Below are 20,423 nucleotides of genomic sequence, written 5' to 3' on the forward strand. Positions count from 1 at the left end.
CTTGGTAGAAGCTTAGTATATAGACAAATTGCACAAATAAGAAATGGGTTTGGTCTTCCAAAGCAAAGCAGGAGTCCTTCCTGCCCGTGTCTGTATGCCCTACAGATTTTGACTTCCTACCCCCCAATAATCATAAAACTTGCAATCATCTGAACAGGAGGTAGAAAAAACACCAGGTAAGCTGTGATCAACTGCAGCTTATCAACCTGAACTGCAGACATTGTATTACATACTGTGAACAAAATGCCTGTGATCCATCTACAGAGCTCGAAAAAGAAAGCGCATATAAAAATAAAAGTTTGGGAAAAAACGCAGTAAAGACTGTATCTGAGGAAGTCGCAAGCTCTACACAAACTTTTGTGAGCACCATGATTTTCTAAACTTTCAAATAAGTGACTTGATGCAGATTGTCTGCTCACCTCCATCTACTATGGTCTGGAAGCACCAGAGGAAAAAGAAAACATTTATATAATGAAAGTGCAGGTCTATTAGGAAAAGTATTAACTTATAAACAAGTGAGTGGATAATAAACAACAAATAATACTAGGTTACATCTGAAATCACAAAACCCCCTCCTTTCTTTTCATGCCAGAAACATGTTTTTTTCATTTAAGATATGTTTTTCATTCTGACTTCTCATTATTAAATGGAAGGAGTCCATACAGATGGGTGACAGGAAATCTGACCTTTGCCACACTAGAGTATCACAGTGACACAAAGTCCAGAAGATTCCCAAGAGGGGCAAACTTAGTGTCAATTAATCTTTATTGAAGATGGAACAGTTTTCCCAACACTTAGAGCTTAGAAATCTATGTGAGAACTAAAACTGCCTCCTAGAGTTAAAGGAAACATTTCATGATAGCTTGCCCTTCTGCATAGTTTCATCATGTTTTCAAAAAGTCTTGCTTTCCACAAACAAGAGAGTGAAACAACAGTGTCAAACACAAGTTTTGATGATAATTAAATATATATAGTTCTTAAAACCACAATGCAAATGCTGGAGAAACTTTGTGGAAAAAGTGCAACAATTTTCATACAGAACAAAATACATGCAGAGAAACTTAATTTTTTCAAAAGTTTGAGAAACTCAAATGGCAGCACGACTCCTGGATGATTTATCCTCTTTTTGGCTGCCTGAGCAAAGCTTCCTGAGTTCTTGGATGTGGCACTTTACCTACCAAAGCTGCCAGCACAACCTTGAATATTTATAGTTATTCACCACTTTCATAAGGAATCATACTGTGGAGACACCCAAGTTCTAAGATTTTCCCTTCTATTCCCAGTTTTCTGTGGATACCATGCTTGACAAAGTTTCCATGCCTATGAATCACAGAAAGGATACAGCAGCCACAGAAATGGCCCTTTTCTCCTTCCAGCCCTGCATACTCCTCCTCTACCCACAAAACCAAAAGGCAAGACCAAGTCCCACCACAGTGGGACTCTCATTGTCTTTCATGACGGTCTCTTTCGTACCTGACCATCCCGGTAGACAGCGACAGTAACCCGTGGTGGGATGACAACCATCCGCATGGCTGCAGTCACAGCGTTCAGCACAATCCATACCATATGTGCCGTCCTGTGGCAACAACAACAAAAAAAACAACCCAGAGATGACTACAACACAGAGTTGGAGGAGAACAAGTTCTGATCAGCCCTGCGTCAAAAAGCAACCGCAGGTCTCTCCTGAACCATAATCTGCTTTCTTAATATAAAAAGCTTCTGGCTTTTGCAACATTTTAGTGTCCTATATTTGTGTTCTTTAATTTAAGAGGGGAAGATAACGAATTAATTAAATCCTCTTGAAAAATCCCAGACTAATGGACCTGGAAACAGTGATTCATAACACAGTAACCCACACTGTCAGAGACTGTCATGAAAGCTTTCTTGTACTGTCCCTCTAATTTCCCTCACAGATGAGTTCCTACTCCAGGACCTGGGGTCCCTCGATGGGAAAGCAATTCAGACTCCTTTCTTCCTCAGACCCTGAGCTTTCTATGTATTGGTCAAAAAGGTTACCACATAAAGCCACAATTTCTAAAAATGAATAGTAAAGCATTAGATTAAAGTATATCTTCAGTGTGAAGTTTATTGTACAAACAATGCAAACTGTATAACTTTATTTTGATTAAAAATCCTTCCCTCTGAACTACAGTAAATAGTGTGTTAAAAAGAAAAGCTCTTTTTAACAGAGATAATACACAAAACAAAATTTTTTTTTGGCAATTAACATTTTTTGAACCGAGAGAGATTAAAGTTACAAGTTGAACACCCTTCCTGGTGCATTCAGCTGTGCCAAAAGAGCAGAGCTGATTTTCATGGAATTACATCTAAACGTTTGAATTTTGCCTTTTCTGCTTCTTCTGTAGAATATGGCACATACATTTTGGAGTAATTCCATACAAAATCAATCTGAGAAACTGAAAAGAGCAAAATGTTTACAATTGCATTCTTAAAACAAGGCCACAACAACAGTAAGTTAATCTTACAGAAAAAGTGTCAAAACCAAATTTTAAAAAATTGAAAAAAAGCCAGTATAATTTAAGGTAATGCTTCTGGGGTTACCCAGAGAAAAGGCAAAAAAGGAAAAAACATGTCAGGTGTAAAACCCAATCATTTAAATTCAAGGCTGAAAATTGGTCTCAGTTACATTAAAAACTAGAATAAAACCTATATGAAAATTGATCTGCTGTTCTTTGATGTTCATGCCTACATTTTTAGTGAGTTCTACAGGATTTAGCTATTCAATTCCTGGTCTTTCAAGTCTAAAGTAGAACAAAATCTTACATTACTAGAGTATGAGGAGCCTTTTGCTCATCTCAACAATACTTCTTTATATAGAGAAAAAGAAAAGATTAACCATTTCCTTTGCATATAATCAGATTTGGAAAGAAAGTAAATCCTCAAATATATTGTTGAAAGTGGTATTTTTAGTCTGCTATGTATTTGGACTGAAGTCCAAACTTCAGTCAAATCTTGAGCAAGAATTTGGGCGGTAGTATTAATTTTTGGAAGTTATTGAAACAAATTTAAATACATTTATTTAAATAAGGTAATTCTTCTCAAAGAAAAAAAATCAGACTACACTGGACATATTTTAATTCATTTTCTGTTTATTCTCCTGCTCTGGAATTTTGAGGCAGAGTATGCATCTGAAATATGGAAATGCTTATGGACATCATTTGACACTGACACAGAGAGATAGAGAGCAAGACAATGAGCATGGGCATGCTAAATTATCTGGTATAGAAATGCTTTTAGGCATTATTTTGCTAAATTTGGAACAGTGAAGCAAATGCCATGAAACAATACCTATCTTTTTTAATAAGTCAGTTTTGGAAGAGCTAATGGAGCTTGGGAGATCTCATCATCCTTCAGAATCAGACACTAAGTGATAAACAAAGCTGCTTTAGAAAATTAGTCTTCTGATGGAGATGCATTGTTGGAAACACTGCATAAACATGCACAGATGGTACTCTAATCAGCTTTCCAGAATATTTTAGGATTTGTTTGCCACTTTACTCACTATATCAATGTATGCTATACTTAATCTTAAAACCAGAAACAACCCAAAAAAAATCACTGAACTGAGAGCAGTTCAACAAAACAAATTTTTCATTCAAAACAAAGGTGTGGTTTCCAGTCTTACGTTGTAGTTCAGCTACTCCTATCATATTACTGCTCAGTAGAGCTTGTCTAAACTGACAGAAGCTTGAATGTAATATGGGAGGGGAATTTACAAGGTTTATGTTCAGCTCGGGTAATTCCTTTACAATTGTATTAAACCAACAATCTGCTCTGCAGATAGTATTGCAAAAGTGAAGAAAAGACAGTGGACAGGAAAAGGAGAGCAGCAAGAAGTTTATTTTAAAAATGAAGTTTGTTAAAAATTTCCCAGAAAATTGAAGTCCATCATTAGAAAAGATGGACTCTGGAAACCCCCATTTTTCATAAAATATTTCATTTTCTGTGTATGAATTGTAATTGAAACCAGTTACATAATAAAACAAATCCATTTTTAATTTTACTGATTTTTAGATTTTGAAATTATATACTTTTATGGATTCCCCAGCCCATGGATTACAAGATGGAACAGAATTGCTGAGGAGCACGCCTTTGTCAACACAATGATTTCTAATTTTGAAGTTCTCAAGGTCTGGGAGATAGTGGGAGTCAGAGCCCCAACAGAAAGGCAAAGACCTGTCATGGGACTGGGAGTAAGAATGCCTTCTCATGTCTGACTGAGAAGGAATGAAAGTTCTTCATTCATACAGTACCATAGATTTAAGCTAATTTAATTAAAATTGTGTTGTTTGAATGTGGAATATATTTTTGGTACATTTTTTCGCTCATAATTTTTACTTAAAGTAGTTTAACAGAAGGAGTTTGGATAGCATTTTATGCTGATAGGGAGAAAATTTGGTTCTGTGTTTTTCAACAAATTCTAAAAGAGCTGGTGAAAAGTTTGAGGTTTAAAGTGTGAAACCAAAAAAAATGTTCATCTGTGCATCTTCATTTCTGTAGTCATTTTTTTTGTTGCTTTGGTGTGCTGCGCGGCAGAGTTCTTCCAGAATAATTGTTTGTGCACGTCCCTGATCTTGAACCCTGTTGTGTTTGGGCTGTCAGGTGCAGTGCTTCTTAGGGACTTATTCCCATGAAGTCAGAAGAATGACAGGAGCATGCCCCTGCTCTCAGCATTATCCTACAGTGCAAAATCCAGTGAAATTATTGAACTACCTGGCAAGGAAGTTCGCATTTTTCTCCTCTCCAGCCTGGGGCACAGGTACAGGTCCCATCCAGAGCATTGCAAGCCCCTCCATTAAGACACTGACAAGTTAGGTTACAGCCAAGTCCCCAGGTACCACTGGGACAATTTATTGAGCAATCAACACCATGCCAACCTGCCGAAAATAAGAATTAAAGTGACAAATTAATTGGGTTTCCCCCCATTCCTCTCTGAGGACCTGTTTCCCTCTGCCTACCATGTGGCATCTCTCGAGATGCGCAATACCAGGGTAACGTTAACTACAAGCTAGTTATCAGCAGTTTCAGCTGAGGACTTGTCCAGGTTTGAGCAAAGGTGCTCAAGGGCACCTTGTAACATCTGTGCACAGCACACATTTGCAGATGGGTGCCAACATACAAAAGCAATTGATGGGAGATCTGGAATGGAAACAGAGACACCTTGAAATTTCACTGAGAAGCACTAAACTATACTGAAAGTTTTAAGGCATAGCCTGAGGAAAAAAAGGAACACTTTCCCTAGACTTAAGCTGCTGCTGTCATAGTTCTTCCACCAGCATTCAATACAGACAGTTCTGCAATATAGTTTTAACAGACATCTTAAGACACACAAAAAAAGAGAAAACAGAAAATTAGTGCATCAGTTGGATTTCTCCAAGGATACATAGAAGACCTTTTAGATTTTTTTCTGTACTTCTTTCCAAATACAAAAAAGAATGTAATGGAAAATGGTTCTAAAATGCAGCGTTCACCAGTGATTATGCCTGATAGCAACGATTCACAGACTGCACACTGGATAGACAGAAATATAAATAGGTTTTTAAAAATGTGCTCATCTATTGAATACAAGAGAAATGGCGTGAGCCAGTCATACGTTATCATCAGCAATGACATAAGCCAAGTTTCTAATTTTGTACCTTGTTTACAGTAAGTGAAGGGAAAAATAATTCTGCACGGAGCCTAATCAATAGACTATGCGAAACACATGTATTGAAATAAAGCTGCCTCGTGCCCTGGATTGCTAACTTTGAATTTAGGGGTCATTTCAGGAAAAAAAATGTTATGCTACACTAGCTAGAAAATTGAGCCACTTTTGCTCAAGTCTCTTCCCAGGACTTATAGACCTCCTTCATTTATATGACAAGTATCTGGGTTTAGCTGAATTTCACCAGCAGCCCTTTTCATTATAGTATGGCTAAAACTGCACGATGCGCAAGATCGTGCATGGCTCAAGGAATTGGTTTTTTCTCCTCACAACCTAGCTACTTAGCAGTAGCTACTCAGCTGCTTTAACAGAGTCAGATCAGCTCTACTGTCCCTGGCAAAAGCAGAAGCTGGAAAACGTCCACATTTTACTACACAACTGATTTAGTTGTATTGGTCCCTGACAAATTTAGTCATTATTTGTCCAGGTAACTCTAACATTTCTCCCCCACTCTCAACGTTGGTGTATTTTTAGAAAAATTTTAGACTGTGGTTGTCTACAATGCAGGCTGGGCACAGGATTTGCCTTGGAGTATTGAACAGCCTGCCCCTTTTCTCAGCAATCCAGCATCACAGCTGAGGGACACTGGACTTCAAATCCTTCCTCACAGCAGAATTAAAAAAGAGAACAGGTGTATTGCAAGAGCAGATTTTTAAGTGGAGTTTAGTAGTATATTTTGGGTTGAACTGGAATACCATGTGGACCTGTAGACCTTTATATGGCAAAAGATCTCTGCAGAACCAGCACTGGAGGATGTCTGAGATATCTTTATTCCAGCCAAAGGCATGTGCTACTGGGAGATGGAGAGGTGGGCAGGCACGTACAGTTTCTGGTGGAGGTATACTGGCCATCAAAATTACTGTTGGGAGGAGGGAGCCAGGCAGAGGGGTTGAGGAGCGTGAGTCTGCTCACACTAATACTGGGAGATTCAGAAAGTTTCTTGCAGAAGAGAACAGTACAGTGCACAGGCTGGGAAGGGGATCAGGCAAGGTTTTGTCAGAGAATTGCTGAGGAAAAGGATATTTGAACAGAAAAAATTGCCAGTAGATATCAACATCAGTGCTAAACTGGCAGGAAGAAGTCTGTGCCTCTGTGATGCTGAGGGGGGCAAGGGTGGCAGTCAGATGTGTTGCTCACCCAGACTGAACGGAAACAGCGCTACGTATTTTGACTAGGAAGGCTTCCATCAGATAAACGGCATACCAGTAGTCCTTTTAGCAGACCATAGCATTGCCACAAGAGAGAAGTGGTGGCCCATCTCAGAGTAAAACACTAGTCATTCACCCAGCCAGAGTACACAGACAACCGAAAACTGCATCGAGGAAACACAAACAATGTATGCACACTCTTCTCTGAGCAGATGTTTTCCTAGATTTTGTCTCCCAGAGCAGCAGAAGCATAAACTATCTGGTGGTATGGCCTTCAAGGTGGTCTGCTTTTCATCGAGTTTCTTTCTTCTCTACTGCAAAGACTCAATTTCATTTTATGATTACAGAAAAAGAGAATTAATCTGAAGAGACCCTTACCTGCTTTGCAGGCACAAGAACCATCCACTGGTGAACAGATGGCTTCGTTTTTGCAGTTGCACACAGACGAACAGTTTACTCCATATGTCCCCGGAAGACAAGGAGTACCACAAGCAGCACCCTGAATTATACAAAAATAAGAGTCTAAAAACTACTTGAGGAAGTTCAGACAATACAACTAATAAATGACCTAGAGTGACTCAGGTGCTCGAAAGCCAGAAAACATACAGCCTGTGACTGTCCTAGGCTGTCACTAAGTTATCCTGAATTTAAGGGAAAGGGATTCCTTCGTGCTTCTTAGGTCTACAGTAAGCATTACTTTTCTATTAGTTGTTGTGAGAGCTCAGGTCACATAGCTAACAGCACGTGGTTAGATCAAGGGACAGTATTTTCAGTAATAAAGAAGCCATTTATTAAACCAAAACACAGTTAAGACAGCAATTTAATGGAATATAATGTGGATATGTAAAATATTTCCAAGAATTAATTTGCCTGAAGTTTTCATAGTTATTATTCATAGAAGAACGGTCATGCTGTAAAATGTTTTCTGTCTTAGATTAGCATCCAATGCACAGATAACACCAAACGTGTAAAAGCTGCAGAATAATCTATCCTGAACTGTAAAAACAGATGTATTTGTCTAGAGTTTCTCTGGATGGAGCACTAGGAGGTAGTTCAACAAGACAATGACTCAAATCTATCCTTCCTCTCTTTACTTACACCTCAACAGCATACCCTCATTCTTACCGTCTTATAAAGCAACTAACTTTTCTTTCTTAGAATGGCTCCATTTCAGTTCCGAGAACCAATCACAAATTTTGTGTTTTCAGGATCTTATCATATAATACACCCAGTGGTACCTAAGTATCCTTACCTCTATTTTACTGTGGTAGAGAAAGGACACTCTGGCATCTTGAAGAATTTGGCACTTAACTAAAGGCAGTGGAGTCAAAAATGGACTGTGAAAGTGAGACTTATTTACCTTAAATCCAGGGGCACAGGTGCATTTTCCAGTCACACTATCGCAGTCAGCACCATTTTGGCAGCTGCAGATCTGCTGACACGACTCGCCATAGAATCCTGGGGAACATGTCTCGTTGCAGTACAGCCCCGACCAGCCAGGCTTGCAGGAGCATTCCCCAGACATAGGGTGACAGCTGCCAAGAGGGGATGAAAGGATAAATAATTCAGGACTAAATGTGACATCAAATTTTTTTTTCCAGAGAACAAAATGCTGTTATAGATAGGTTGCATAAAGGATCTTGCATGCTATGCATAGAGGTGGTTTTATTCCCTAAACCACAAAGCAAAGGGTTCTGTATATGTATAAAGATGCATGCCAATTAAGGTAAGAAATGTAACATCATACAACATACAGACATGTTGTGAGGACATGGAAAGAAAAGGAGAGGTATTGTTTTTCTGTAGTTAGTTGAAAAGAAACCTATGTGAAACACAATTTTTACCATAAAATAGATATTCGTGGTTACAAGTATTAAGTTGGTGAAATCATTACATTCCCAAAAATGTGTCAGGTTTCCACTCCAAGTATAATAGGATCATTTTCATATCACTGCCCAAACTCAGCAGCATCTTGTCTGAGAAATATGATGCTTTGGTAAAATAGCATGGCATCCAACACAAAATAACAACACAGCACCCAATGAGTAGCAAAGCACAGTCTTTTCTTTAAATTGTTGGTTGAAAAAAAGACAACTGGTATCTTACCGGGAATGATACAAAATGATTTGCATTGGGCAGAAGTCAGTTATGCCATCAAAGCAGTGACCTTTTAGAGAGTATCTCCCCTATGTTGGCCATACCTGGTGGCAGACCAGCTGTCCCTACCTGGAACAGCAGTTTCATTGAAGGACCAGTAAGACAGCTGTTGCCTCATAACAAATGGACATCATCAGCTGTGCAAAGATATATGTGCTGGAAAAGTGGACACAATGGGGTACTCTGTAGCACTCTGGCAGACAAAGCACTTGCTTAATTCTCACCAAAGGAAAGCCTTAATATCCAAATCCAATATATTTACAATGGGGAGACTGTTTAAAGATATTTGCCTGCCACTGATTGAAGTGAAGTTCCTTTAAGTGTGCTAGCAAAAAAATGTGCCTTCGTCCAGACGCATTAAATGACCCATGACAAGAGCCTGATTTTGCAAGACTTGCTGACTCCTTGTGTGTGGGTGTGTTTGAAACAGTATTTTTCTGATCATTTAAAAGTTTGAAAAAATACCTACTGCACTTTTAAGTGCTATAACATAGCAACAATATTATTTGAAAAAGTTGCAACCTAACAAAGGAATACAATATTAGTTACAACTGCTCTTGGGCTTGAGGGCTACTCTTGTCAAACCGAGAATTATAGAATCATAGAATCATAAAGATTGGAAAAGACCTCTAAGATCATCAAGAGTTTCCTATTGCCACATACAACCAACAACATACTGCTGATCAAGGAAAGGATGAATTATAAAGGTTGGAATTTCATTATGCATTCTGCTCTCTATATATTATTGCATACATTGTGACATCATAAGGATTTGGTAGTCTGGAAGATATTAGATCTCTTTGACAGTATTAAGCTGGTTTACATAAAGTGAGAGGAAAGGTCTTTTCAACTAAATGATATATACAGAAATGGTTCAAAACTCATGGTGTTCATAGTCAACAGTCCTGGTTATTTGCTCAGTTGTAAGTATACCTACCATGAAATAAGTTGAAATGGAACTATTCTCGTATAAAATACATGCAAAATTATGAAAACACATGATTCAGCAAGATAATCAGATGTGTCCCCTATTCCTAACTTCCTGTAGGTACCCAGTGGCATTTTGGATCCAGTTCCGATGTTTCTTATTAGTGGAATAATACAGGGCAGGGGATGTGAAAAGATTTTCAAGCAACAACTGAATAGACATTAGAATATGAGTTAGAATATATTCATAACATTAAATTAGTAATACTGTCACTTTAAGACATAAATCCCAATGTTGTTTGGGTTTTTTTCCTTTCAGGGGAGGAGAAGACCACACGCATGAGTGTGCATTGGGTATGAAGCAGAGGCATTGATATTCTGTGCCCCCCAGTGAGTGTTACTCAGGCATACTTGCACATATATTGATTGACACCAAAATTAGTATTCCATAATTTGTAATTAGATGTAGGAAGCTGGAGCACTTCTGAAGCTTTTTGATGGGTTCTCATGCAGTTAGCTTAATTGGCAATAAGATTTATATATTACGATAGAGAAATAAAGAGCTGTTGAGAGATACTGCCAGTACATCCGCTTTTATTCCTGGTCTTTTGTACATGCTTTCTGGAAAAACAACCCTCCTCTGCATAGACACAAAAAAAAATACTTGTGGGTAGTTGATATTACATATCTGAAGGACTTAAATGAACTTAATGATTTTCATATGGTTTATATAGGTGTTTCACTACCACAATATCCAACTAAATTCTGTAGCACCATATGCAATATATAATTTCCATTAAAAGCTCCTGTACATGTACATACAAATCCATTAGAAAAATGCAACGTTGCGGGGTGCCCTAATCTTGACTTTAAAAACACACGCAGACTATATGAACTAAGCATGTGTCACACCATAAAATTCCATTCAATCCTATGTATGTATCTCAAATAAAGCATGAGACAAAAGAAACCCCATAAGAGTTCATGTAGTGCATAAACCCTCATTCCAGCCTGATCTATACCAAATTAGTTGGTGATATAGAATGACCTCAGCTCAGATCTTCCCTACAGGTATGAAGCAGTGGGGAAAGATCACCAGACAAAGCTTACAAGAAAAAAAAACAAACATGGACATCTCAAATTTAGCTTTGAGATAAACCTGAAGCCCGTGCATATGCTATAACACAGGTGTAACAAATTTCCTTTGTAAACCTTCTAGATAAATATGCAGCTACAGTCTGCCCATTTTACATTTTCTGAATGATCACCAGGTGTCACTTAAGTAAAGGCATGACAAAACCCAGTCTAAAAGTGGTTTAGGCTAGAAGAACATTCCTGTACGAAATGAAGTGACAATGTTGGCAAAGGCAGATCAAGGTCGTTTTCTCTCATTCCTGCAACTGGATCTTCAGAATGACAAGTGTCTGTAAGCCCCACAAACTGTGGATGGAAGTGGCAGGGACACATGGGTCTGCTCATACCAGCTGCTGTTGTACCCCACTGAGGAAGCATGGTTTCTGTGGTCTTAGTCTCAGCCAGCAGGCGCTTACTCTAGTTTTTTTCCTAACTGTCAAGTGAAAGAGAAAAATCAATAGTGTCACCTAGTTACGGAGAATAGAGGTCTGTGTCTGATTTGCATTCTAGCTGAAATCCTTTCATATATATCAAAAGATGCAATAGAGAAGAACCATGTGTGAAAAAACTCTTGGCACAAGAGGGGTGTTACCTGCTGCTGTCTCTGGACCCCTCAAAAAGAACAAAATATCACAAGTATATCTATATCTAAGCCTTTTCAAACCATTTAGTAAAAGGCTGCTGGTAGTACTAAGAACAAGGATGGGCTTGCCTTTCATTCCCAGGAGCTGGCATCAACCAACAACAGCAGTGAAATCCCCTGTAGCTTAGCCTACCCAAAGTGCAAATTATTAATTATTGCCAAAGCTGTTTTGAGGCAATTGCCTCCAATCATAGAACAGTAATAGAAATATGTATACATTTTTGAACTATGTTGTATCATAAAGATTTTTGTATCTGTAAGTATTTGAAGAAAATAGCTAGACACATACTTGTATACTGCAACTTATGTACACTTATTTTACCTCAATTATTTTTTGGTGCTAAGTATTTTTTTAATTAACCTTTGGCTCATTTCCATATCTATGAATACTAAGAAAGTAAGTAATAACCCAAGGCTCTAAACCTACCAAAAGCTCCTCTTCAAGGGTATATAAACTAGTGGTCATACCCAGATGAAAAAAGCTTTTATGATATCGAGGCCCTTAGAAGTCCTAACAGAATCCTAGACCTACAGACACACTAAGTGTATTTGAAGAAGGAATTGTACCCCTTTTTTCATGCCCTGGGATCATTGGTTGTTACATTGCTGCTAAATGGGTTAGTGTTATGAAGTTCCTTTGGCTACAGCCACCCCAAATAGGTTGATAAATAAGGGATGAGGAGATTCCCTCATGTGCTTAAAAAGTTGTCTCCTGGCTGATTGATATTTAGGAAGAGAAGACGACAGCCAGACACAACTGCCTTCTCAAAAGACTCTCAGAACTGTAAAGTGTCCACAGGGAGTTTTGTCTTCTATACCATTACTCAGACGCCCTATGATTTCTGTTACTTGGTGGTCTTAATCACTCACTGACCCAGGTGGAAGGAATCTATCTATGAAAAATACACTTGTGAAGTCATGAAAATCTTTTGTTTTCCTCACAGATCATTATGCCCTTGCAAATACGCTCCTGCACCTACAGGGCTGTTAAGTGCCTTCTGATGTGTCATACAGAGGGGAAGATGTTCAAAAAAAGGCCAGCCATATGCTGCTGTTTACATGTGAACATTTGTGATCTGATTTGACCACAAGCTGTCTTCCAGCAGTATAAATGAAGGAACAGCTGTGTAGAACATGAATCAGAAGTAATCCCTGTAATATCAGAAATACTATACGGTGTAATGTGTTCCTGTCAAACAAGGCTGCTACAACAGTCTGCAGAAAAATTTTCAGGAAAGCAGCTAACCGTAGTTCATAATACAACAGTAACAGTATTTGGTCTACTAGCATGAATTTAGAGCTAGATAGGTCAGCATTATGGTGCCATTTATTCTTGAACGCATTGACCAAAGAATGAATTGCTCGATTTTATGTCAAAACCAGTTTTTTTTTTTCAAAAGGCATTTCAAGTAAATGGCATAAACAGAGAAGTGCAAGCACACAACTGTAAAAGCATATGAATGGAGAGGGAAAAGAATTTCCTTTGCTGTCACATGGTTTGTTAATGAAAGGTGTGTTGAACAACTCAGACAATCTGTGAAGTAATTTTTCACAGAGGCCTAACAGAATAGGTATTTCCATGTATGCACTTGAGGGCTTTAACATCTCTGCTAAAATCTGACTGAAGGCTTTTGTTTTATCTCTGGGGAAAAGTGCATCTTATATACAACATACAGCAGCATAGTTTCTGCAAATTTCTTTCATGGCTATTTTCAAAAACAAAAATTTAGATTATTCTCACAAACCTCACCTAAGGTACTGGTTGGTAATGCAATTAAGCGTAAGTGAATGCACAGTGACCAAATATTTCCATCAGAGGAACTGTGTTTTGTAAGAAGAGAAAGCTGTCCAGAACCGTTCTATAAATATGTTGTCTTGCCTCAACTGACAACTGACATTCCTCCCTCACAGCTGAAAGTTTGTCTCCAAACAGCTAGTTTTAAGATTTTTCATAACAATATGCTGAAACACTATGAAATCTACAAAGACACACAAAACTCAGAAAACCAGGACTCATTACCACCTGAATAAGGAGAGATGGTGAAAGGTAAGCCAATTGGAAAACTATTTACATTTGATTTCCAGGGATCAGGTTTTACATGTTTTTCTAGAAGAATCATTTAAATAACAAAAAAATATGTATTTTAGAAACCTAGATTTACAATTGGTAAGGCTTCAGATATTTTGTATTAAAATACTCACCTACACCAACACGTATATATGCATACTGAGAGAGAGAAATGGATTCTCCTTTCATGCCTGACTCATAAGACTGTACATCCATTGATTTCAATTCACTTATTTCTCATCTACAGTACACCAGAATATGCAAGGGACATATGATGTATACTGACTTTATACAGTGAACAATATAATGATTTATTCATGTGGTAAATATAGACAAAGGTCACACATTGTCTTAACATTTATTTCATGGGTCAGAAACCAAATGCAGCCATGAATATTAAGACCAAATATAGCTGCAACCACTAAAAATCAGAAGCTTTTTTTGGTTGATGTTTTCTTTACTTGATATGGTTCGAGAATACCAAATACTCTTTACAAGTCTCTAGCTGCTTTGGTTTGCATGGAAGTACTAGAAAAATCAGGACATATTTATTTTCAGATTATATTTGGATTTCTATATTCTAGATAGAAAACAAAGACATGCTAAAGGTTGTAAATCCTACCTCCAGGTGTTCAGCATGTGGCAGGGACACTTTTTATCACACTTAAGACCATAAATTCCCTCAGGGCAAAGCCTTGTTTCACAGTGCTCTCCAGTGTATCCTGGTTCACAGAGACAGGCACCACTAATATGGTAACATTTCCCACCATTCATACACTTGCAGGTCTCAGCACACCGCACTCCGTAAGTCCCCACTGGACACTCATCTTGGCACCTGTGAGGAAAAAAAAAAGAATTAGTTTTATTTCCCATAAACACAGCTTTGGAGATTTAAGGGAAATATGGTTTATGAGGAATCCCTTATACTGGACTAAGAGACCTCTTAAGTAGAGCAGAAATTTATATAACTTTGTATGTAAAAGTGCCTGTCTCTCTGGTTTCTTTTGCTGCTCAGCTAGACAGGCTTAAAAACAATGGCTCTGAAACTTCCTTGGAAAAGGTCTCCCTTCTCTCCAACAATGGAGACAACATGCATGCACAGACCACTGCACTTCACATCCGCAACCAGAACAAAACCAAACCCTCTCAAATCAGACCTGAAGTATGAAGGAAAAAATTTTCAGGTATTCTGTTTCAAAAGCCATCCATCTGTAACTTTTTAAAGTGATCTAGATTCTCCACTTAGCAATAGTGCGAACAGCCAGCAGACACCCGTGCCCCTGCAGACGCTCAGACCAGGAAGTTCCCTGGCAATCAGACTCAGCAGTCTTTGACAAGAATATTCTCTAACTGTGTTTCCAAACACATGTTGTTTCCAGAATACTTTTCCTTTCAGAATTTCACTCTAAACCTCCTTTTTTTTTCCTTGATTTTGCCCTTCAAAAATTCATAGGATGACATGGAAAAATCTTCAGGAACCCACACCCCTTCTTTTCACCTGACTTTTCTAATAGATGAAAGTGAAAATTAGTGAAGACTTGGGTTTAACCTATATAGGAGAATAGCAATGATTTTTATTGCTCCTTAAGGAAAATATACCCTAATAAAATTCTTCACCAAACTTTTCCTTTCCATTCACAGGGCTTTTAGAAGATAGCTACTTTAGCTAACAGTCTTATTTCCTTAATGTTTTACCTATGAAAGGCATTGTTTAACCTAAAGATCAGACTGTATGTTTATCTGTTCAGCCTGACTACCAAAAGACAATTTTCAGTATCCTGCTTCTAACACTTGCAACTCATTTACTAATGAGTTTCTGGATAGCAATTTCATTTGATGATGTTTTTAAGAGATACAATATGAGTTTGACATTTTCAGCTTTAACTTCTCTGTGTTTTATAACTGAATTGTTAAGGTTCGGAATGCCAGTACTATTACAGCATTACTAAAGGCTCCATCACTAAGTGCACTTAAAATATTTTATTGTAGGTATGAAAGCAGACCTCTCAGCTCAACAGGTTTATGCCTCAGAGCCAATGATGACAATATTTCATAGTTTATGTGCCAGGGAAAATCCCCATATTTTTCAATATAAGCATCCTATAAACCATGAATTAGATTGTCATAGACAAAAAGACAAAACAGCTAAATCCCAAAGCTTCAGGGCCAGAACATGCTGACACTGGAGTCCTGAGGTGTGCTGTAAACTCACCAGGTGATATCAGGCACATAACAAACTCTGCAATTTGAGTACCTGTAAGTTTTACCAAGTTTCAGACTGTACAAAAATAATACTTGATAATACATCACATTATTAATGGTTTTATGAGCTTATAACCTGCTCGTTTCCCCATTCCTATAAAATAATTTCCTTGGTGCTATTTTTACATTTTTCTTATAACTTGGCTCTTTTTTTTGTAACTCTTTTGTATGATTGGTGGTTTATTACAGGAGAATTTCAAAGAGACAAAATACAGGCGCTACAAAATGTAACAGAATTTAGCAGAGCCCTCTGACTGAGGTAAAATGGGTATGCATCTTCATTTCATGCTTCTGCAGTATTTGCCTTAATCAGGAATTTCAAGGTATTTGTAACTCCACCCTGACTGAAGCCAGCAATAAAACCCCCTTTCCTTCATTGGTGTATCATAATAATAGAGCTAATAACTCTATTTAAATGTTTCCTAATAAAGTTATACAAATAGAGCTGAGAATTAATTTTCTACAAATGACAGTCAGGAATCCCAGCCAAATTAGACAAAATTTAACATTGCAATTTTTTTCATTTTAATTGCATCTTCATCAGCTTCTGAAAGACCCGCTTCCACTTCATGGTGAGGAGCGGTATCAATCAAAAAGTATTAGGCAGAACAATTATTAAAGGTAGTTTAAACTAGATTCCTTTTTGTTAACTCAGATCACCCAGAAACCATTACATGCTCTAGGAGTCCTCTTTTTCTTGCTGTATGAACAAGTTCCAGGAGCCACCACCACACTGAAATCCCAGACAAATACTGTTGAAGTTACATGCAGCAGTGAAGAATAGTTTAGCACTTTTAAAAATCATCATTTTTGTTGCTGGTATGTATGTGCTAGCTCAGCCAATGCCCACACAGTTCTTGTAACATTTCCCTCCCTTGCCAGTCCACTGACATGAAATAATAACCAGGTCTACAACCTTGCTTCTGACACATTCCTGCCCTTGGAAAATCTTGAAAAACAAAAGACTTGCAAATACAGCCTGTTTTGCAGAAAAAGAGGGAGCTCAGACTTGTAAAAGTGATCAAAATAATACAGCCTTTAAGGCATTTCAGATTAAAGTCAGTTTTAAATTCCAAGACAAGAAATTTAATTGCTTTTGGAAACACCAGCGTAGTGCAGTGCGTAGACTCTCATATGGGTACTTCTTTGATTTCCCTGCTGATTTGTCTGTGTCTCTTTAAATGCCTCTACCACCTTCTGCACTGCTTCTTCACAGACACAAATTTATTTTTGGCATCCAAATGGCTCTGGACTAATTGTTTCTTTTCTTCATGAGTTTTTTTTTCCCTTAATGTCTGGCATGGCTCTCCCCATGTCCTGTGAACAGTTGCATGGGAAGTACATATGGTTATAATACCTACTATTGTTGGCAGACATTCCCTGGACTGACCCCAATGATTAAGCTGCTGCTGACTTCAGCAAATGAGTTGTGTGCTGTTTAAAATATACGTGGAAAAAACACTTCTTTCATCACTTTCCACTGCCTTCAAAAATGATGTCTTGCTATATTATCTTTCCAATCTACCAAAGACAATTTTTAACAATCAAGTCAGAAAATACAGAAGCTTCACTCCTTCATTTGAATGAAACACTTTGGCAGACACCTCTCCAGCTTGCTCACTTTGAAGAGGAACCAAATGAGCCTCCCTTGCTACTGTGCCTGCCAAACAACTGCACAAAACCGAGAGCTTCCCTCCTCACCCCTTCACCATATCCCAAACTGCATCATTCCGCAAGCTACTCAAGTGAAGACCTGCAACACGCTGCCAGACCATGGGCCACAGCAGGAAAATCCTGAAATCAAGGAGTTCCTCACAGAAGGACAATCACATAGGCACTTTTAATTTGTGAACCAGCATCAGCTAAGTGACATTGCAAACATTTCATAAGACTCTTTTAACTGTATGACAGATGTTTTCATTCTGCTTTCTAACAGCTACTTAACTTTCTGTCAGAGTAGACCCCTTGCAGGTTCAGCTGTCTAGCAAACACAAGTTTTCCTTACCGTTCCCCTGTGTAACCTGGGCTGCAATGGCATTGACCTATCGCTGAGTCACAGGTCCCTCCATTGTGGCACTGGCACTCCTGAGAACAGTTTTTCCCATAACGACCCTCAGGACAAGGCTGACCACAGACCATGCCCTGCGTGTGTAAAAAAAGAAATCTTAATGTTAGATTTATGATTACAGCTTGAATGGACAAAGAAGAAAGGTCTGTAACGAAGGAAGACCAAGGAGATCCCATGTCACTCGTCTAGAGCTGATCTTTCAAATGCCGGACTCTTCTCTAGCTTTAAACACAGGGCATATTTCAGCACTGGAGGAATAATCTTCTTGGATTTCCCGTTTGGAAGCCAAAGTTAATGAAAAAACCACTATCTCTAAACAACAGTGAAAACACTTAGACATTTAAGACCAATTGATGTCAAGCTCTTCCCAATTTATTTATCAGGAGTAGCATATATGAAGACGTCTGGAAATGCCCTCCAGTGAGTAGTGGTGTGGAAATCAGTAATTGCTGTAATGCCCCAATCATACTACTTTATGATAAGTTGTTTTTTTCTGATGAAAAGAAAAGCTTTTTGTAATTTCATTGAAAGCAGCATATCTTAAAAGCTTAGGTAGGATGTCTGCTTCTCTTCAATGGGTTTTGAATTTCTATGGTGTTATTTACGTCCTTGGAATTAATTACACCTGTGTAGTGAGGGGAGCATCAGATCTTAAGACTTTTAAGAAGCCACTTCAAGAAAAACGTACTTACAGGCATTTAATCAGACAAAAGACATGCAGGTATTTCAGCTAACATAAGATACTGCAGAATTTATACCTGGCTATTTTAAACCTTCCTTACTCAAAAAGCAAAAAAGGTTATACTGACAAAATTGTGTTTCACAGAAATGAAAAATCTAAAACTAACAGAGTTATGCTTAAATAACTACTTGGAATGGTAAAATAGTCAAGGGGCTAAACAGTAATGTAGTACTTAAGACACACACTAGCAAAAAATTTCTGTCACTGCTTCATCTGCTATCTAATTTTTCATCAGCTGTACTTAGGCAGATTAAGGGAGTAAAGAATTTATGCAAACATTTGTATTCTATGACCAATAATTTAGTTCCTCTAACATGAAGTGGAATAAAAGGTAAAAATGGCCATAATACAAGTTTTATATTGAGGTGAGTGATGCTATTCAAACACACAGAGATGATAATTTGTAAAACTGACTTCTGCCAGAGCTTTTCTCAACATAATATCTCAATTATCACAAGATAATTAAAAGTTCAGTAAATGAGGCTTTTCACCCAAAATGGGCATTTAAATAGAAAACATTATTAACAAATACTATTGATAAATATTATCTACAAATGTATTTAAAGAAATTATTCAGGCTTTGATCACTTTCCAGACTTTTGATTATCTTCCAGCTCCATTATTTACCAACTCAGAGTTGGCAGCCTGGTAGTAGGGGAGGCTACTTGCAGCTCGGAGGTCAATTCTTCTTTCCCTACCCACTGACAAAAGGATAGAAAGTCTAAAGATAAAGTTCTGATGTCCCATTTCTATCACCAACATTTAACACAATATCTAAAGGTTTGGGGGTTTTGCCATGCATGCTACACATATGAAAACAGGAACAAAACCCACTGCTAAACATCTAATAGTGTCACCTACCTATAATATCAAATTATATCTAGAAATGCACGACTTCCAGGCAAGATCTAAAGGATGTTGCTTCGAGACAGTACGATTCGTGCCTTTTGCTTCCCAAAATCTGATATAGTTAAAAAGGCAGTGCAGAGCTGGAGGATTTTCAGTAACAGATGGGTTTGCAAGTATTTTATTCCAGTCCCTTATGCTGAAATACGTTTCTCATTACTCCTGGCTACAAGCAGACTGCATTTGCTATCCTCATTTGCTACCCTTTTCTGAGGCTGCCCAAAACCTACAAATAAGGAAGTTTTATGGGGTTGTCTTGATTTCAGAAAGTGCTTTTACCATCCATCCTGGTGGGCAGGCACACTCCCCAGTGACGTGGTGACAGACGCCTCCATTCTGGCACGGGCACCTCTCCTCACACTGTGGCCCATGCTTCCCGGGGGGACAGAGGTCCTCGCAGCTAGGGAGGTGGTGGTACACAACAGAGACAACTGTTACTTCGGCACACACTCCAGTCTCCAGCCACCTCCTTTTTAATGCTATTGTTAACTTTTTTGGCCAAAAGTATGAAACAGAAATGCATCCAACGTAAAGAGACACGCACTGAATACTGTGCAGCATCCATGCAACAAATCTGAGGAGACAGACCTGGCACTCTAGGAATTATTTCTTCCTAAAGATATTTCTTTCTACACTGATTGGT

The 20,423-nt window shown here is 38.2% G+C and overlaps 1 protein-coding gene across 2 annotated transcripts in view; it reads right to left on the reverse strand.

Moving 5' to 3' along the window:
• MEGF10 (multiple EGF like domains 10) overlaps window positions 1-20,423 on the reverse strand; it is a 106,286-nt gene that overhangs the window by 30,683 nt on the left and 55,180 nt on the right. For both annotated transcript variants that reach the window (XM_064438367.1, XM_064438368.1), the window contains 7 exons: window positions 20,060-20,180; window positions 18,070-18,206; window positions 14,425-14,637; window positions 8,234-8,408; window positions 7,252-7,372; window positions 4,735-4,898; window positions 1,474-1,576 (listed from right to left, as the gene is read on the reverse strand). In XM_064438367.1, coding sequence (XP_064294437.1) covers window positions 1,474-1,576; window positions 4,735-4,898; window positions 7,252-7,372; window positions 8,234-8,408; window positions 14,425-14,637; window positions 18,070-18,206; window positions 20,060-20,180 — 1,034 coding nt within the window. The remainder of the gene's footprint in view (window positions 1-1,473; window positions 1,577-4,734; window positions 4,899-7,251; window positions 7,373-8,233; window positions 8,409-14,424; window positions 14,638-18,069; window positions 18,207-20,059; window positions 20,181-20,423) is intronic.

The sequence above is a fragment of the Phalacrocorax carbo genome, chromosome Z (genome assembly GCF_963921805.1).
Source record: "Phalacrocorax carbo chromosome Z, bPhaCar2.1, whole genome shotgun sequence".
NCBI classification, from domain to species: Eukaryota; Metazoa; Chordata; class Aves; order Suliformes; family Phalacrocoracidae; genus Phalacrocorax; species Phalacrocorax carbo.